At 40.5% G+C, this 17,558-nt stretch overlaps 1 protein-coding gene across 4 annotated transcripts in view; it reads left to right on the forward strand.

Moving 5' to 3' along the window:
* The window catches only part of CTNND2 (catenin delta 2), a 974,640-nt gene that overhangs the window by 571,517 nt on the left and 385,565 nt on the right, over positions 1–17,558 (forward strand). For all 4 annotated transcript variants that reach the window (XM_049767900.1, XM_049767903.1, XM_049767899.1 and 1 more), the window contains exon 8: positions 7,800–7,994. In XM_049767900.1, coding sequence (XP_049623857.1) covers positions 7,800–7,994 — 195 coding nt within the window. The remainder of the gene's footprint in view (positions 1–7,799; positions 7,995–17,558) is intronic.

Genomic DNA, 17,558 nt, shown 5'->3' on the forward strand with positions numbered 1-17,558 from the left:
GGTGATTTAACCTAGGACTACTAGATTGCACAGTGAAGGAGAACATGACAACTTCTTTAGCTAGTTTACTCTGTAGTAAATCATGGTGCAATTCTTTTTTCTTAAGAAGTAAAAAATTCTTTTTTCTTAAGAAGTATTTGCTCAGGCAATTACTCACAGAGATAATGCAGTGGTTAGGGCACTAGTCTTGCATGCAGCTGACTAGTTTTGGTCCCCAGTACTCCATATGGTGCCCCATACCACCATGAATGTTCCCTCAATACAGAGCCAGAAGTCAGCTCTGAGCATGACTGAGTGTGGCTCCAAAATAAAAACTTTTTTTTTTCTTTTGGAAGCCACATCCAGTGATACTCAGAACTGACTCCTGGCTCTGCTCTCAGGAATCATTCCTAGGGCTCCTCAGGAAATTTTATGGGATACTGGTGATTGAACCCAGGTTGGCTGCATGCAAGGCAAATGAATCATATGCTTTGCTATTGCTCCAGCCCACCCCCCATATTTCTCATCCGGTTTATGTATATGGGTCTTGACCCCTTTCCAATACCCAGGTCTCCTACTCTTCTCTAGGATGTGAGACTGTCTTGTTCCTGCTCCAATCACTGTCTATGAGTTTCAAGTCTGGAACTTTCTCACCCATGTGCCCTTGATGGTACTTACTCCTCTATACCCTGTCACTGGGCCTCTCTCAGGAGGGAACTCCATCAGCCTCATGTCTCCTTAACTTTCCTTAGATTTCACCACAGTCTGTGGGTAAGACCATTGCTGTCCTGCTTCTGTCCAGTGTAGGTGAAAGGCCAAGAACTAAAATATGACTCTTCCCTTTCATTGTGGAGAGGGATTCCTTGAGCCCCGGGTGTCATATGAGTGTCCCTCAGCCCTTTACCTGGCAAGTTTTCACAAGAGAATAATGCTAACCTACATTCCAATTGCTTTTGTGTTTCTAGAACTGCTTCTTGGCTCCTGTCCCTTTCTTCTTTTTCTTAGGCTTGATGATAATGAATACACTTTTAGAATGTTCAGAGTCCATCTTTATCTATTTCAAAGCCACAAGTAATCTCAAAGCAAAGCTTCTCCACTTGCACAGGCCCTGCTCTCTTGGCCCACCTCAGGGTATATGGCCCCCAAACCAACATGTTAGAAAAGGAAGAACAACCTCAAATGAGGGAAGATTCGCATGGAAACTGTTATGTTCCGAAACCCCATATCAAAGTTCCTTTTCACTTTCAAAAGAATGTTTTCACTGATAGTAGTATATTGTGTTGGCCCAGTAGACAAAAAATGGTCAACTACCATCCTTCCTGATTTGTTCAGAACTGAGAACATTTCCCCTTATCTGGTGACTGAGAAAGAATGGATCCCAGACTTATGACCAGAGACATTTTATTTATTCTAAGAACACATATATAGGATAAGAGGAACTGGAATACATGCAAAGTGACAAGACTAGGAATGTAAAAGATATAAAAGAAGGTCAACCAGGAAGAAATTTAGCATAAACATTGGGGCTTACGTGTGTCTAAGAAGCATTATAACCAGTGACAATATTGGCCACAAGTTCAGCAGCATCTCACTAACCAGAGCTCTCTGCGAGGGAGCAGGGGTGGCCCAGAGTCAAGCTTGATAATAACCACTAATCACAGGAAAATTGTGTTTCTCTTTGTACTGTGCTTCCAACTTCTGGAGTGTTGTCTCTAAAGCTTTCCCCTTAAGGAGAATCCCCAGAACAGTTGCTCTTTAGAGTCGTCCTGAAATAGTTATACTGCAGGGTCCTATCAGTTCGGGAACAGCATTAAGGGGGGCATCCAACAGAACATGAATGATTGCACCCCATTAAAAACAATAAAAATGGGACTGGAGAGATAGCAAAGAGGTAGGGCATTTGCCTTAGACGCTGAAGGACGGTGGTTTGAATCCCGGCACCTCTTATGGTCCCCCGAGCCTGCTGGGTGCGATTTCTGAGTGTAGAGCCAGGGTAACCCCTGAGCGAACCTGGGTGTGACCCAAACCCCCCCAAAAAACCCAACAAACAAAGAAAACAATAAAAACAACCTTATCTTTAAATATCACTCTGGCGTTTTTTCTTCCCACACAAAGTACTAAACTCTTCTAGAGATAATTCTTCTCTCAGAAATTAAAGCACTCATCTCTCTCCCAGTTCCTACACACTGAGTCTTTTGGCCCAGCTAGCTGTCAACTTATCTCTTAAACAGCTCCTGCACTCTCACCAACCTGTCCATTTCTTTGAAAAGGATCATTTGAAACTGGCTATGGAGTTTGAAGAGAATAAATTCATACTGAATTCTTAAAGAACCTCGTGTTAACATTCCTAAGTGAAAGAATGCAAGAAAATGTTTTTCTTTGCCAAACAAATGAATGTGCAATAGAGCCATACATCACAGAATCTGGAAATACGATAATGTGACTGGATCTCAATGAAAAAATAGAATGAACCTGTCTCATTCCATTCAGCAACATCATTGACAGAATATGTAGTCAATAATACTATTTGAATAAAACATGACTTTATTCATTGAGGTTTGCAATGAGTAATGTTTTTTTTCTTTGAAATTTAAAATGTATTTCTTTCTCCTCTCTCTGATTTCCTGGAAATGGAAGGACCCTGGGTTTGATTTTTGTAGATGCATCATAAAGCAGCAGGTGGTGAAACTTCCCATGTGGCAGACTGAGTCTGGATCTTTGGCGCTTAGATCCAAACACCCATATATGAGAGTCTCCCAAAAAAGTTCTTGGAGACAGTAAAGATTCAAAAATCAATATCTTCTTTCTTTTTCTTTCTTTCTTTTTTTTTTTTTTTAAGAAACAATGTCTTCTAAGCAATGATAATTCAAGTGGAAAAGGGGGAAAAAATCTCTGAGTTAGATTTTTAGATCTGTGATCTCTGGTCCTTTTGAGGGAAGGAAAGGTTCTATCCACTCCTTTTTTTTTTATAATTTTTATTTTGATCATAGTGGCTTACATATTGTTGACAATAATATTTTAGGTACATATTTACATAAAATCAGGGGGGATTCCCATCACCAAATTGTCCTCCCTACACCTCCGTTTTTGTCCTACCTCCCATTTCCTCTTCCCTCACACCAGGGCGGTTAGAATATGTGGTCCCCTCTGTATCTAACCTACTACTTAGTAGTCTTGCGCCTGTTTGGTCTTGATGCCTCCCTTATTTCCCCCTCTAACTGGAGGCAGGACTAGCTAGTTCAAGTTGCGTGGTTTTGCCTGAAAAAGAGAAAATAAATAAACTGGGGTATCCACTCCTTTTGAGAAAAACATGATGAATACTGAAAGATAATGCAAGAAGGATGACATCTGCCTTGCTTGTCATTACATTATCTGCTTTCTGGTTCAAATCCTCAGTACCAAATCTGATCTAATGACTATTGTCTGGGATCACTCATTCCTATGTATGGAGCCTGGAAATACGCCCTGAGCACTGCCAGGTATGACCCTACAACTCACGCACTCCCAAATATGTCTGTAAAATTGTGACATTTTTTTTGTTTATTTACTTTTTGTAGTTTGTGGCCCATATTCAGTGGATGCTGAAGGCTTACTTGGGGTTCAGGGAACCATATAGGTTGCTGGGGATCAAATTTAATTTTGTTTGAGAATCATTGTTCAATCCTTAAAATGCATTGTTGCCTGAACTCAATTTATCAGTAATTGATGTTTCTCCTAAAAGACAAATCAGTAATGAAATTGTTCTGTGACTATTACACAGTGAACTCAGATGGCCCCTCAGTCTGAGATGCCCAATGAGGCCCAGCCAGACTTCTTTGCTGGGGTATCATATAACCACGGAGCACTTTCTTGCACCCCCTCATGAAACTCAGTTCTATCCTGATATCTTGTCTGTTTACCACCTTCCCTACATTATCTTCTCACATTCCTGAATGTGATCACTGATTTCCAAGGTGAAGGACCTTGTACTGTCATAGTGCTCTGGCTTCCTAAAAGTCGCCTGCCATACAGGTGGTAGATATTGAGTAAATGGATGCATGAGGGTCTAGATCCAGCTTGCAGGTACCTCTTGAAGTCTTACAGGTTTAGCTACAGCAGATTACACAGGTAGACTTCTGTACTCAGTAAAATTTGACACATGGCCCATATGGATCCCAGACATTTTCTCTATCATCTTGCCCATGGAATCTGTGACACTTGATGCAATCTCAATCTCTACTTGTAGTTACAAGCATAACTTGTAGTTATGCTCTGTCACAGCTATTCATGCTGGAACTGCAGAGAGAGCTAGCTCGGTGGGCTGAAAACTGCATGTAGGAGTGCTGGGTTCCATCCCTGGCAGTATGTAGATGCTCCAAGCAGTGTCAGGAGTAACTACTGAGCACAAAGTTCATAGTAGCTACCCAGCATGCCAGTGTATCCCAAAACAACAAAGAAACAAGGAAACAGGGCCCAGAGAGATAGCACAGCGGTGTTTGCCTTGCAAGCAGCCAATCCAGGACCAAAGGTGGTTGTTTCGAATCCCGGTGTCCCATATGGTCCCCGTGCCTGCCAGGAGCTATTTCTGAGCAGACAGCCAGGAGTAACCCCTGAGCAACTCCGGATGTGCCCCCCCCCAAAAAAAAAAAACAAAAAAGATTAAAAAAAAAGCAAGGAACAAACAAAAAAACAAGATGTAAAGGCTTCCTAAAGGTACTTTGGATTTATTGTTGGGCTAAGTTCTCAACATCATCTAGGCTGGAGTAGTGAAGGAACAAACCTAAGAAAAGGGCATCTTCTTTGAATAAGCGAATGTATTACATCACTTTATGGTTTTATAACTTATTTTCATGAGAGGTTGTATGAGAATTATTTTTGAAATTTCCCAAGTAAAAGGTATCTTGTGAATGTGAAGCCAGCAGGGTTTTATCTTCCTTTGCTGAATTCTAGAAATCTGGGGTGCCCACTTGATGCTTAACCATGCTTCTTCCCCTGCTTCTCTTTCTTCCTCCTGCCAGTAACTATACCAGTTAATCTGTATCTTGCTAGGAACTGTGACCAAATAAAGCCTGTTCATGATGAATATAAGGGAGTATGATTGATGCGTTGAGAAAATTTCCTTGAAAATGAATGTGGTTGCAGTGGTAGAGTATATGTCTGCTATGCCCCATGCCCTTGCCTCGGTTCTAGGAAATGCATGTGTCCCCAATTCCATTTTTCACCTGGTGGATCCCAAGTATTACTGAACCTGAGCTCTGCCAAGAGTGACCCTAGAATAAGTACTCTTGGGTATGGTTTCCTAATCTTTCCAAATGCCTTGATACATGCAGTACTACCTAAGTGCTTAATCAGGGAACTTATGAACTTTGCACACGTTTCCTCAGAGAATTACTATAAACTGAAATTTTAGTAAGATCATGCCCATAAAAATATATTACTTGGATATTTTATAATATTTTTAAATATTGGGGCCAGTGGTAGGGTATTTGCCTTACATGCGGACAACTTGGAATAACCTGGGTCCAATCCCCATCATTCCCTATGGTCCCCCAAGCCTGCCAGAAGTGTTTTCTGAGTGCAGAGCTAGAAGTAATCCCTGAGTGCCACTGGTGTGGCCCCAAAACAAAAAAAATAGTTAAAATATTTTTTCATATCAGTACTTTGGAATTTTATACTTCACGAGATGAACCTGTTCTGCAGATTTTATCTCTCAGAGGTATTAATTTCCAACACATGGAACTAATGGAAGCTTCCAAAAGCCCAGAAAATTATGGCCATGTGAAATGTTTCACACAAACACTAGGAGTCTGACCCATATAAGACAGCCCTAGGCTGTCTTATTATTCGACATCCATTGAGTACTATGAGAGATTTAGCATAAAGCAATTGTGAGAAATTCACAACTTTAAATTAACCTGTGAGGGATTATTTTTACTTAACTCTATAGAATATTATAAATAGACAGAAAGACAAGCAGATAGATGGGGAGAAAGAGAAAGAGAGATATAGGGAGAGAGAGAGCCTTTTTCTTTGCTTGATACTTAAGTACTTGGCATTATTATCCAAATCTCTAGAAGTAGGAAGAATTGAAAAAAGAAACTCAAGGGAGATCGGACTTCAATGTGTTTCTGGAAAGGAGCATGAGATAATTATGTTCAGTGTGATGTTGGCATTTGCTATATGGATGCAGTGAGCCTTGTTCTGAAAAGACTTCAGCAGAATGCTATCCAGTGAGAATGTATTACATGTCTAGCAAAGAGAAAGTTTGGGCATTTCTCTCCCTTTCCTTGCCTTTCTTAAAAATGTCCTAGGAGTTTTGGTTCACACTGAAGCCTGGAATTCTCCACATGTCCTATTCATGACTCAGATGTGCTCTATTTTTGGTTGCTTTACATTTTAAGCAGATGACAAAAAAGAGGATGCTCTTCTTAGTCCACAACTGCCAAGCATCTAGCTGACTTTTTCTCCAAATAGACTATACAAGAACAAGGAAATCCCTGAGATTAGAGGATCCTGACAGACAGCTCTATATTTACACTTTGTGGATTTGGATGGGTGAAAGAACCCCAGGTAGGGTGCATGTCCATACCTCCAGGGAAAGGGATGCAGTATCCACTGCTATTCCCTGCAGGAATGGATCCAATTCCTGAGGCTAGTCGGATATGCTTGTCAGTTCAATTCTTTCTATCATGTGAGTCCTTTTTTATATCAGTGGCAGCCTGGCATAGTTTTTTGAATATATGTATGTGTGTTGTATGCATGTGTGTGTTTTGTGCACATGTGTGTGTCTGTGTTCCCCATGAATTGTAAGTATATAAGTATCTCAACTTTGTGTGCAGGAACCCCTGGTCTTGATCTCCAACACTTCCTGCTCCCTTGGGTAGCCAATAGGGTCCCTTAGCAACCTTGGATATGACCCAAAATGCAGGGAAAAGAATGAAGACAAAGTGTCTTCCTCCTTAGTATCCTGAATCCTCAATTGGTATGAGGTTGGGAGCATTTTGCTCCTGGGAATCAGAATGAGTCTTGGACAAATGTTGGATCTGTTACATGCCACCTTGACCATGTGTCAACATGCTCTGTCTTCAGGAACATATTCTCTTCTATACAGAAAATCCCTGGCCAGTAGCACTGCATTGATACCCATCTGATTCTAGGCAAAATCCCTGAATGCTGCATAGCAGGGTTTGCAGGTAATATGTGACTTGTGAGTAGGAGGTAAACCAGTCACAATCCTCTGTTCCTTCTTGGAAGAAAGGCTAGTGCTTGCATTTGCAAGATTAAGAGTCAAGGGAAAATAGAACAAGGCAATTTTTTTAACATTATCCTTTTTTTGAGCAATTGGTGATAGGTCTGAATATTTTAGTTCATTCCTGTCTAAGGAAAAAAAATGTACTGTTAAGTCGTAGCTTGCCCTCATGGCAAATTTACTTGTACTTGACATTATTTCTGGTGTAACACTTAAGGAAGCAAAAACTATGGACAAAAAAGAATTTCTGCTATTGGATGGTCTATCTAGTGGCTTTCCAGAATAATAAAGGGGTGGGCCATAGACTGAGAAAAAGAAAGTTTTCCTGATCCTGTTAAAAATGGATTTATGTTTATAACCTGTTGGGTCCTTGAGGTAGATCCAATTGGAGAGCAAGGCAGCTAGATGAGGCAATAACCTGATTAGTTGACAAAGTTCAACCTGTGGCTAGCTTTCAGCTGCTTTTCTGCCAATTTCCAACACATCTATGCAAAAGGAAATAATATTATATTGCATACATGTTTGATGCAAAGAATTGTACTCAGATGTGTCCAGAGTCCTCAATGTCCCTGTTGCTTGTGCTTTGTTGCAGCGGGGTCCCGTGCATCCTACAGCAGTCAGCACGGCCACCTGGGCCCTGAGCTGCGGGCCCTGCAGTCCCCGGAGCACCACATTGACCCCATCTATGAAGACCGAATTTATCAGAAGCCCCCGATGAGGAGTCTCAGCCAGAGCCAGGGGGACCCTCTGCCGCCAGCACACACCGGCACCTACCGCACGAGCACAGGTGGGTCTTGCAGTCCCCCTGGGAGGGTCCATGCTCTGAAGAAAGAGGGGGTGAGTCTGTTAGGGTGCTTGAACTCACATAAAGTCATGGGTTTGTGCACGGCAGAGCAAGAACATATCTGTGCATGTGTGTGTTTAGCATGTGCATGTCTGGGTGCACACAGGGCCTTGCCCCTCTCCACTCTCAAAGACCTGTGTTTCACCTGCCTGTCACTGAGGGATTGTAGGTCATTGTGTCAATGTGGTCCCCAACTTGTTGCTCTTTGTGCACAAGAATAAAAGGGGTACCAAGGTCGATGCACTTCATGTAGAAAGAGGCCAGTGGAGTCAAGTGTTTATTTTTTATCCATCATTTATGTTTAGCTTATTAATAAATGCAGATACACCAAGAAAGCAACCATTATCTCAGACAGAAAAGGCATCTGTCTACTGTAGGTAAGTGTTTTTTAATGATAGAGTCTAACTGTTTGGCAAGCTTGCAGGGAAAAAGCCCATTTACTTAAAATGTGGTCTATTTTATAAGGCAAATTGGGAATTTATTTTATACTCATTATTAGGTTGAATCATATGAAATGACTATTTAATATTTGGGCACTAGCCCTTGAATATGGTTTAGCCAACTTGCTCCAAGATTAGATGTGTGTGTGTGTGTGTGTGTGTGTGTGTGTGTGTGTGTGTGTGTGTGTGTGTGTGTGTGTGTGATATTTATTGAATAGAGCCACAGGCCACATGAAGAAAACCAGTGCTTCCCAGAAAAAGTAGCCATCTGCAAAATAACTAATCAAAGGCCATGATTAAATGTACGAGAGGAAGAAAGCTGCATTCTAAGTGTGTATAATTAAGAAGTTGTTGAGAACTGTACTTCTTACCAAGCTTCCCATGGAGAGGAAATGAGAAAATTTTAGGGTGCTGGCTGGATAGTGGTGAGGTCTGCCCTTCTCCCTAGGAAGCCCTTCACCCCTGGAAGGGCAGAGGCATGAGAACACAGAAGCTTCTTCCAGTCCAAGTGATGCCCAGGGCTCCACATCTGAACACTATTATAACTTCCAGCTAAGGTCAAGTCCAGCCTAGCAATTTCTCTCAAGTGCATTATTATTATTATAAATTACATGTTTTGAAATCTGAGTCAACGAAGTTGCTTTTATAATTGATTATTGATATTTACATTTCAATATTGCTCCACCTCATAGGGAGACAGGTACCAAATCATCTTTATTTTTGACCTGGAGAACAAATATCTCAAACCCAGGTTTCATAATATCCATCTTGGTGCAGACGATCAAGATTTCCAGAACATTCTTCCCTCAGCAGCAACAGACTCTAGACACAGTTCTGTCTGCAGGGGGATTTTGATTTTTAGTTTGCTGGAAAATGAGTGAAGGAGTGATTGAAAATAGTCTTCTGTGTACCCACTTCTTAGGAGAGGTTCAGGAAGCATCTTTGGTAACATTCCCTGGCTACTTTTTGTTTTGAAACCACACCTGGCTGTACTCAGTGCTTAGTCCTGGTGGTGATTATGGGACCATAAATGATGCAGGAGTCAAATCACCTGCCCTGTCTCCCTTGTACCTACCTGTATCAACCCCCCAATTCTGCGCTTGATTCCTTTCTTTATAGTCTTTCCATTTCCCAACAAGTTTTGCACCTGGGAACTGACTCTATTCTCTTCTATCTGCCCAAATGCCAGGTATGTGGGTCTATACCTACCTTTGACTTATAAATTCTATACCTGTGCACTAGTTTGCCATATTATTGCCTTACACATAATAAAAACTAGAAATAAAACTGATATAAAAGGGATAGAAGGATAGTACAGAGGTTATTAAGGCACTTTCCTTGCACGTGGCTAACCTTGGTTCAATTCTTAGCAGCAGCTTTGATTCTCTGAGCCCTGCCAGGATTGATCCTTAAGCACACAGTCAAGTACAATTCCTGAGCACCTCAAAACTAGAACTAATATCAAGAAATGTTCAAAGATTGCTTCTCTCCTAGAGGACTTATTTCTACATTCTCAGTGTGGAACCCATCATTTCCTGGAAATAACTGATCAAATGTCCAATAGACACTCTCAATCAGAGATTTGCTAATTTCTTTACCCTAACTCCCCCTTTGCAGAAAAACAGATCACTCAGTGCACTTAGTTCTGCTTGAGCAATCACCCCTTCCACACACACACACACACACATACACACATACACATATATACACACACAATATCTGAGGGCCCCACCCTTTACCTGGGTCCCTATATTCTCCCCTCAAGGGGATATCCCCCACTTTGGAAAATGATGGGAGAGGAGGACCAGTTCTTTGAGGGCTGCTGGACTGGAGATGTGCAGGGCCACTGTCCTGGGGCTCAGACTGGCAGCTGGGAGACTTGGGGAGAAGTGTCTACCCCAACCGGTAAGGTCCAGTCCTGACTGAACAGTGCTTTTGAGTCAGACCTCTGAGGATTCTCAGGGGAAGCATACAGAAGGGGAGGCAGGAGGCCACACTGAGGAATGAACAGATGTTCCTGACCCAGCAGGTGGGGAGTCATGGGTTGGTCTCAGCAGTAAGATGGAGTAGGATAAAGTGACAAATAAAGAGGAAAGAGAAAAGGGAAAATGGTGAGAGGGGAGGAGAAGAGAGAAAATGGTAGGAGGGGAAAGGGAAAGAGGTTGGAGAGAGGAAAGAGAGGAGAGAAGGAAAGGAATAAAGGAGAAAAAGGAAAGGGGGATTGAGAAAAAGGATAAAGGTGTTAGAGCAAGAGGGGAAAGATTAGAGGGGCAATAAAAGAGGAGAAAGGATTCAGAGGGCTAGAGAATGAGAAGGGTTAGAGAGAAAGGAGGGAAGAAGAGACAGGAGTGAGCAGAGACTAATGATAGAGAGAAGAAAGAAGGAATAGAGAGAAGGAAAAGAGTTGAAGTGGAAAGGATAGGACATAGAGGGAGAAGGGGAAAGAGTGATAAGAGAGAAATGATAGAGAGAAGAGAAGAAACATGGTTTGAGAAACAGGGATGTTGGAGGGAGAAAAAGTAGAGCGAGAAGGGGTGAGAGTAGAGTGAGGGAAATAGAGGAGAAGGAGATGATATGTTATGGAAGGGAGGGAGAAACAGAGAAGAGATGAAAGAGAAGAGGACACTCTCCCAAGCTGGGCAGCAGGAAGGACAGAGGATCTGGGTTCCCATAAACTCTGGGAACTTTCCCTCCCCAGGCAAAGCTGAAGAGTTGCCTTGGGGAACCAAGTGTGTGTACAGGAAAAATTCCCTTGCTTGGAGTAAGATTCCCAAAGCTGGAGTTTCTGAATGGAAAGAACAACAAGCTGTGGACTGCAGGGCTTGAAGACAGGTCTGTTTAGCAGAAGCTAAAAGCCCAGATATTGCTGCCACTGTCCAGGGTGTGAGAGCAAGGGCGTTCTGAACTCTGTGAGCTTCCTGAAGCTAGACCCCAAAGAGGTGGGAGGCACCTGCAGGTGACTGAGTTTCTTGGGCACATAGGTGTGCCAGCAGAGCGGAGAAAAAGATCTCATCCAAGGACCAGTCTACTAACAGTAATGAATGATCTTGGCACGTTGCAAGGAGAAAACCAGCTAACCAGTTCAGGAGGTCGACAAGCCATTCATCATTAAAAAAAAAATACACATAGGATATATTAACCTCAATGAAGATCTTGACAGCACAAGCTAGGGTTTCATAAACAGAGAACAGAGTGAAGCACCCTGTTGGTGAAATGTTTCTACAGATTCCTAATAAAGCCCCACATTCTCTGGTAAATCATTGGAGGGGCCAGGGGATTGTCCAGAGTTGAATTCAGCCAACCCTTCACCTCCATTCAGTTCCCAGCAATTAATCCCCTGTGCATCACCAGAAGTGATCCCTGAGCACAGAGCCAGGAGTAAGCCCTGAGCACCACTGCGTGTGGCTCTACCATACTCCCTAAATGATTGATAAAATCTCTTGAGTTCATAAAAATGTGGATTATTAGCAGTTTATGAAGGAATATGATTCCTTCCAACTAATTGACCAAACTCTTGAAGATGGAGTTCTGGAAATAGTCTCTTCTTACATTGGGAGCAGTAAATGGGCAGAGTCAGGCAGCAGGGAAGGAAATAGGATCAGATACCTGCTGACCATTGAATGGGACTTAATCAAATAAACCCATGTTGAAATTTAGAAATGATTCACAGGGGCCAGAAAGGTGGCGCTAGAGGTAAGGTGTCTGTCTTGCAAGCGCTGGCATAGGACGGACCGTGGTTCGATCCCCCGGCGTCGCACATGGTCCCCCAAGCTAGGAGCGATTTCTGAGCGCATAGCCAGGAATAACCCCTGAGCGTCACCGGGTGTGGCCCAAAAACAAAAAACAAAACAAAACAAAAACAAACAAACAAAAAGAAATGATTCACAGACAGTGGCCAAAGTGAAACTTTAATTACAGATTAACAGATTCCATCCTCCATATCCAGCATGTCCAACACATTAAAATTTTCATTTGTGTGTATGTGGAGCAATATAAGTTCTTATGTTTATTTTATTAAAGCATCAATTTATAAAATTAATCATAGTTTGATTTTAGATATTTTTAAATCTTTATTTAAACACCTTACTACAAATATGATTGCAGTTTGGTTCCAGTCATGTAAAGAACACCCTCCTTTACCAGTGCAGCATTCCTATCACCAAGTCCCAAATCTCCCTCCTCCCCACCCCACCCCCACCTGTACGCTAGACAGGCTTTCTCTTCCCTCATTCATTCACATTGTTATGATAGTTCTCAGGGTAGCTATTTCTCTAAGTTCATTCACCACTCGTTGTGGTGAGCTTCATGTCATGAGCTGGACTTTCCAGCCCTCCTCTCTTTGTCTCTGAGGATAATTGCAAAAATATCTTTTATTTTTCTTAAAACCCATAGCTGAGGGAGACTATTCCGTGTCTATCACTCTCCCTCTGACTTATTTCACTCAAAATATTAGATTCCATATGTAGGAAAATTTCATGACTTCATCTCTCCTGATGGCAACATAATATTACATTCTGTATATGTATCACAGTTTCTTTAGCCATTTATCTGTTGAAGGGCATCTTGGTTGTTTCCAGAGCCTGGCTATTGTAAATAGCACTGCAATGAATATAGGTGTGAGGAAGGGACTTTTGTATTGTATTGTTGTGTTCCAAGGGTATATCCCTAGGAGTGGTATAGCTGGATCGTATGGGAGCACAATTTTTCAGTTTTTGGAGGAATCTCCATATCACTTTTCATAAAGGTTGGACTAGAAGGCATTCCCACCAACGAATAAGAGTTCCTTTCTCTCCACATACCCACCAGCACTGCATGTTCTGATTCTTTGTAATGTGCACCATTCTCTGTGGTATGAGATGGTACCTCATAGTTGTTTTGATTTGCATCTCCCTGATGATTAGTGATGTGGAGCATTTTTTCATGTGCCTTTTGGCCATTTGTGTTTCTTCTTTGTCAAAGTGTCTGTTCATTTCTACTCCCCATTTGTTGATGGGATTAGATGTTTTTTTCTTGTAAAGTTTTGTCAGTGGCTTGTAAATTTTGGTTATAAGCCCTTTATGTGATGGGTATTGGGTGAATAGTTTCTCCCATTCAGTGGGTGGCTCTTGTATCCCGGGCACTATTTCCTTTGAGGTGCAGAAGCTTCTGAGCTTAATATATTCCCAACTGTTTATCTCTGCTTCCACTGTTTGGAGAGAGCTGTTTCCTCCTTAAAGATACCTTTAGTCAAAATGTCATGGAGTGTTTTACCTACGTGTTGTTCTAAATACCTTATGGTTTCATGACTGATATCAAGGTCTTTAATCCATTTTATCTTCGTACATGGTGTTAGCTGTGGGTCTGAGTTTGCTTTTTTGAAAGTGGCTAACCAGTTGTTCCAACACCACTTGTTGAAGAGGATTTCCTTGCTCTATTTAGGACTTCCTGCTTCCTTATCAAAAATTAGTTGATTGTATGTCTGGGAAAATTCTCTGAATACTCAAAACTATTCCACTAATCTGAGGGTTTGTCTTTATTCCAATACCATGCTGTTTTGATAACTATTGCTTTGTAACAGTTTAAAATTGGAGAAAGTAATGCCTCCCATATTCCTTTTCCTAAGGATTGCTTTAGCTATTCAAGGGTGTTTAATGTTCCAAATGAATTTCAACAGTGTTTGATCCACTTCTTTGAAGAATGTCATGGCTATCTTTAGAGAGATAACATTAAATCTGTACAATGCTTTGGGGAGTATTGCCATTTTAATTATGTTAATCCTTCCAATTCATGAGCAAGGTATGTGCTTCCATTTCTGCATGTCCTCTCTTATTTCTTGGAGCAGGTTTTATAATTTTTTGTATAGGTCCTTCATATATTTAGTGAAGTTGACTCCAAGATATTTGAGTTTGTTTGGCACTAAAGTGAATGGAGTTGTTTTCTTAATACCCATTTCTTGTCTATCATTATTGGCATATAAAAAGGTCATTGATTTTTGTGTGTTAATTTTGTAACTTGCCACATTGCTATATGAATCTATTGTTTCTAGAAGCTTTTTGATAGAGTCTTTGGGGTTTTCTAAGTAGAGTGTTTAATCTTTTGCAAAGAGTAAGAGCCTGACTTCCTCCTTTCCTATCTGGATTCCTTTGATATCATTTTCTTGCCTAATCGCTATAGCAAGTACTTCCAGTACTATGTTGAATAGGAGTGGTGAGAGGGGACCGCCTTGTCTTGTACCAGAATTTAGATAAAAGTTTTTAGTTTTTCTCCATTGAGGATATTTACCATTGGCTGTGGTATATGGCCTTAACTATATTGAGAAAGGTTTCTTTCATTCCCATCTTGCTGAGAGTTTTTTTTTTTATCAAGAATGGGTGTTGGACCTTATCAAATGCTTTCTCTGTGTATATTGATATGATCCTATGATTTTTATTTTTCTTGTTGTTGATGTTGTGTATTGTGTTGATAGATTTATGGATGTTGAACCATCCTTGCATTCCTGGGATGAAACCTACTTGATTGTAGTGGATGATCTTCTTGATGAGGCATTGGATCCTATTTGCCAGATTTTGTTGAGGTTCTTTCCATCTGTTCATCAGGGATATTGGTCTGTAATTTTCTTTTTTGCCTGTATCTCTGTCTGGTTTTGGTATCAAGGTGATATTGGCTTCATAAAAGCTATTTGGAAGTGTACCAGATTTTTTAATTTCATGAAAGAGTCTGGCAAGGACTGGTAGTAGTTTCTCTTTAAATGTTTGAAAGAATTTATTAGTGAATCCATCTGGGCCTCGACTTTTGTTTTTCAGCGGATATTTGATTACTGTTTTAGTTTCCTCAATTGTGATGGAGGTGTTTAGATAGGCTACATCCTTATTATTCAACCGTGCAAAATTATAAGATTCCAAGAATTTATCCATTTCCTCCAGGTTCTCATATTTGGTGGCATAGAGTTTCTCAAAGTAGTCTCTGATTACCCTTTGAATCTCTGCAATATCTGTCATGATGTCCCCCTTTTCATTTCTTATACAGGTTAACAAGTTTATCTTTCTCTTTCTTTGTGAGTTTTGCGAGTGGTCTATCAATCTTGTTTATTTTTCAAAGAATCAACTTCTGCTTTTGTTGATCTTTCAGACTTTTTTTTAATTTCCATTTCATTGATTTCTGCTCTAAGCTTTATTAGTTCCTTCTGTCTCCCCATTTTTGGTTATTTTTGTTGATCATTTTCTAATTCTATAAACTTCATCATTAGGCTATTCAAGTATGCCACTTATTCCTTCCTGATGTGTGCTTGCAAAGCTATAAATTTTTCTCTCGGTACTGCTTTTGCTGTGTCCCATAGGTTCTCGTAGTTTATGTCTTTATTGTCATTTGTTTCCAGGAAAGTTTTGATTTCCTCTTTGATTTCATCTTGGATGCACTTGTTGTTCAGTAGCAGGCCTTTTAATTTCCAGTTGTTAAAGTTCTTCTGTGTCCCTTTGTAGTTCAATCTAATTTCAGAGTCTTGTGCTCAGTGAAGGTAGCCTGCAAAATTTCTATACTCTTGGTTTTATGGAGCTATGTTTTATGTGCCAGCATGTGGTCTGTCCTGGAGAATGACCCATGTACATTGGAGAAGAATGTGTATCCAGGTTTCTGGGGATGGAGTGCCCTATATATATCTACTAGGCCCCTCTTTCTTCCATTTCTCTTTTTAAATCTAGTATATTTTTGTTGGTTTGCAGTCTGGTTGACCTATTAATTGTTGACAGGGCCATGTTGAGTTATCCCACAATTATTGTGTTAGTATTGATATCCACTTTCAAATTTGTCAATAATTCTATTATATTTTTTGCCAGTCTCTCATTGGGTGCATATATGTTTATGTTATGTTTATGTTATGTTAATGTGATTTTTTCCTGTTGAACATATCTCTTCATTAGTACAAAGTGCCCATCTTTGTTTCTTACAACTTTTCTGAGTCTAAAGTTTGTGTCGTCTGATATTAATATGACCATCCCAGCTTTTTAAAGGGTGTTGTTGTTTGCTTAGATGATTTTCCTCCAGCCCTTGATTTCAAGTCTATGTTTGTTCTGACTACTCAGGTGTGTCTTTTAAGTAACAGAAGGTTGGATTCATCTTTTTGATCCATTTAGCCACTCTGTGTCTCTTAATTGATTCATTTAGCCATTGATATTGAGGGAGATGATTTCCATGAAATTTAATGTCACCTTTGTGTATAAGTTTGGTGTGTCTGATGATCTGTATTGTCTTAAAGTAAACCTTTCAGTTTTTTTTCCTTTAAGGCTGGTTTTGCATCTATAAATTTTCTGAGCTGTTGCTTATCCCTGAAGCTATGTTTTCTTCCTTCAATCCTGAATGTGAATCGAGCTGTGTACAATATTCTAGGTGAAGCATCCATTTTATTCAGTCTTGTCACAATGTCCCACCACTGTCTTCTGTCCTTGGGAGTTTCTTGTGACATGTCTGTTGTAAATCTTATGGATGATCCTTTGAAGGTAATTTCCCTTTTTGATATTGCTGCTTTCAGTATTCTATCTCTATCTGTAGGATTCGTCATTGTGATTAGGATGTGTCTTGGGTGTTTTTCTTTGGGTCTCTTTTAGCTGATACTTTTCAGGCATGCAGGATTTGTTTGCGTGCAGTCTTTAGATCTGGGAGTTTCTCTGAGATGATGTCTTTGACTGTTGATTCTTCCTGCGGATCCCCTTCCTGGGCCTCTGGGATTCCAATGATTCTTATGTTGTTTCTGTTGAGTTTATCAAAGACTTCTATTTTCATCTGTTCACATTCTTTGAGTACTTTTTCCATTGAATGATCATTTGCCTTAAGGTTCTTTTCCAGTCTCTTCTGCTGTAAGGAGTTATTCTGCATTTCATCTTCCAGTTCCCTGATTCTGTCTTCGACTGCTTCTACTCTGTTGGAGAGACTGTCCATTGAGTTTTTCAGTTCAGCCATTGTATTTTTCCAATCTGTTATTTCAGTTTTGTGTTCTGTTCAGCTAGAGATATTTTTTTATTTCCATGAGGATGCTCCATATTTCTATATAATTCATATTCTGAGAGATTAATCAGATTGTTGGTATTTTTTGAGT

This window comes from Suncus etruscus, chromosome 2 (assembly GCF_024139225.1).
Source record: "Suncus etruscus isolate mSunEtr1 chromosome 2, mSunEtr1.pri.cur, whole genome shotgun sequence".
In the NCBI taxonomy this organism is placed as follows: Eukaryota; Metazoa; Chordata; class Mammalia; order Eulipotyphla; family Soricidae; genus Suncus; species Suncus etruscus.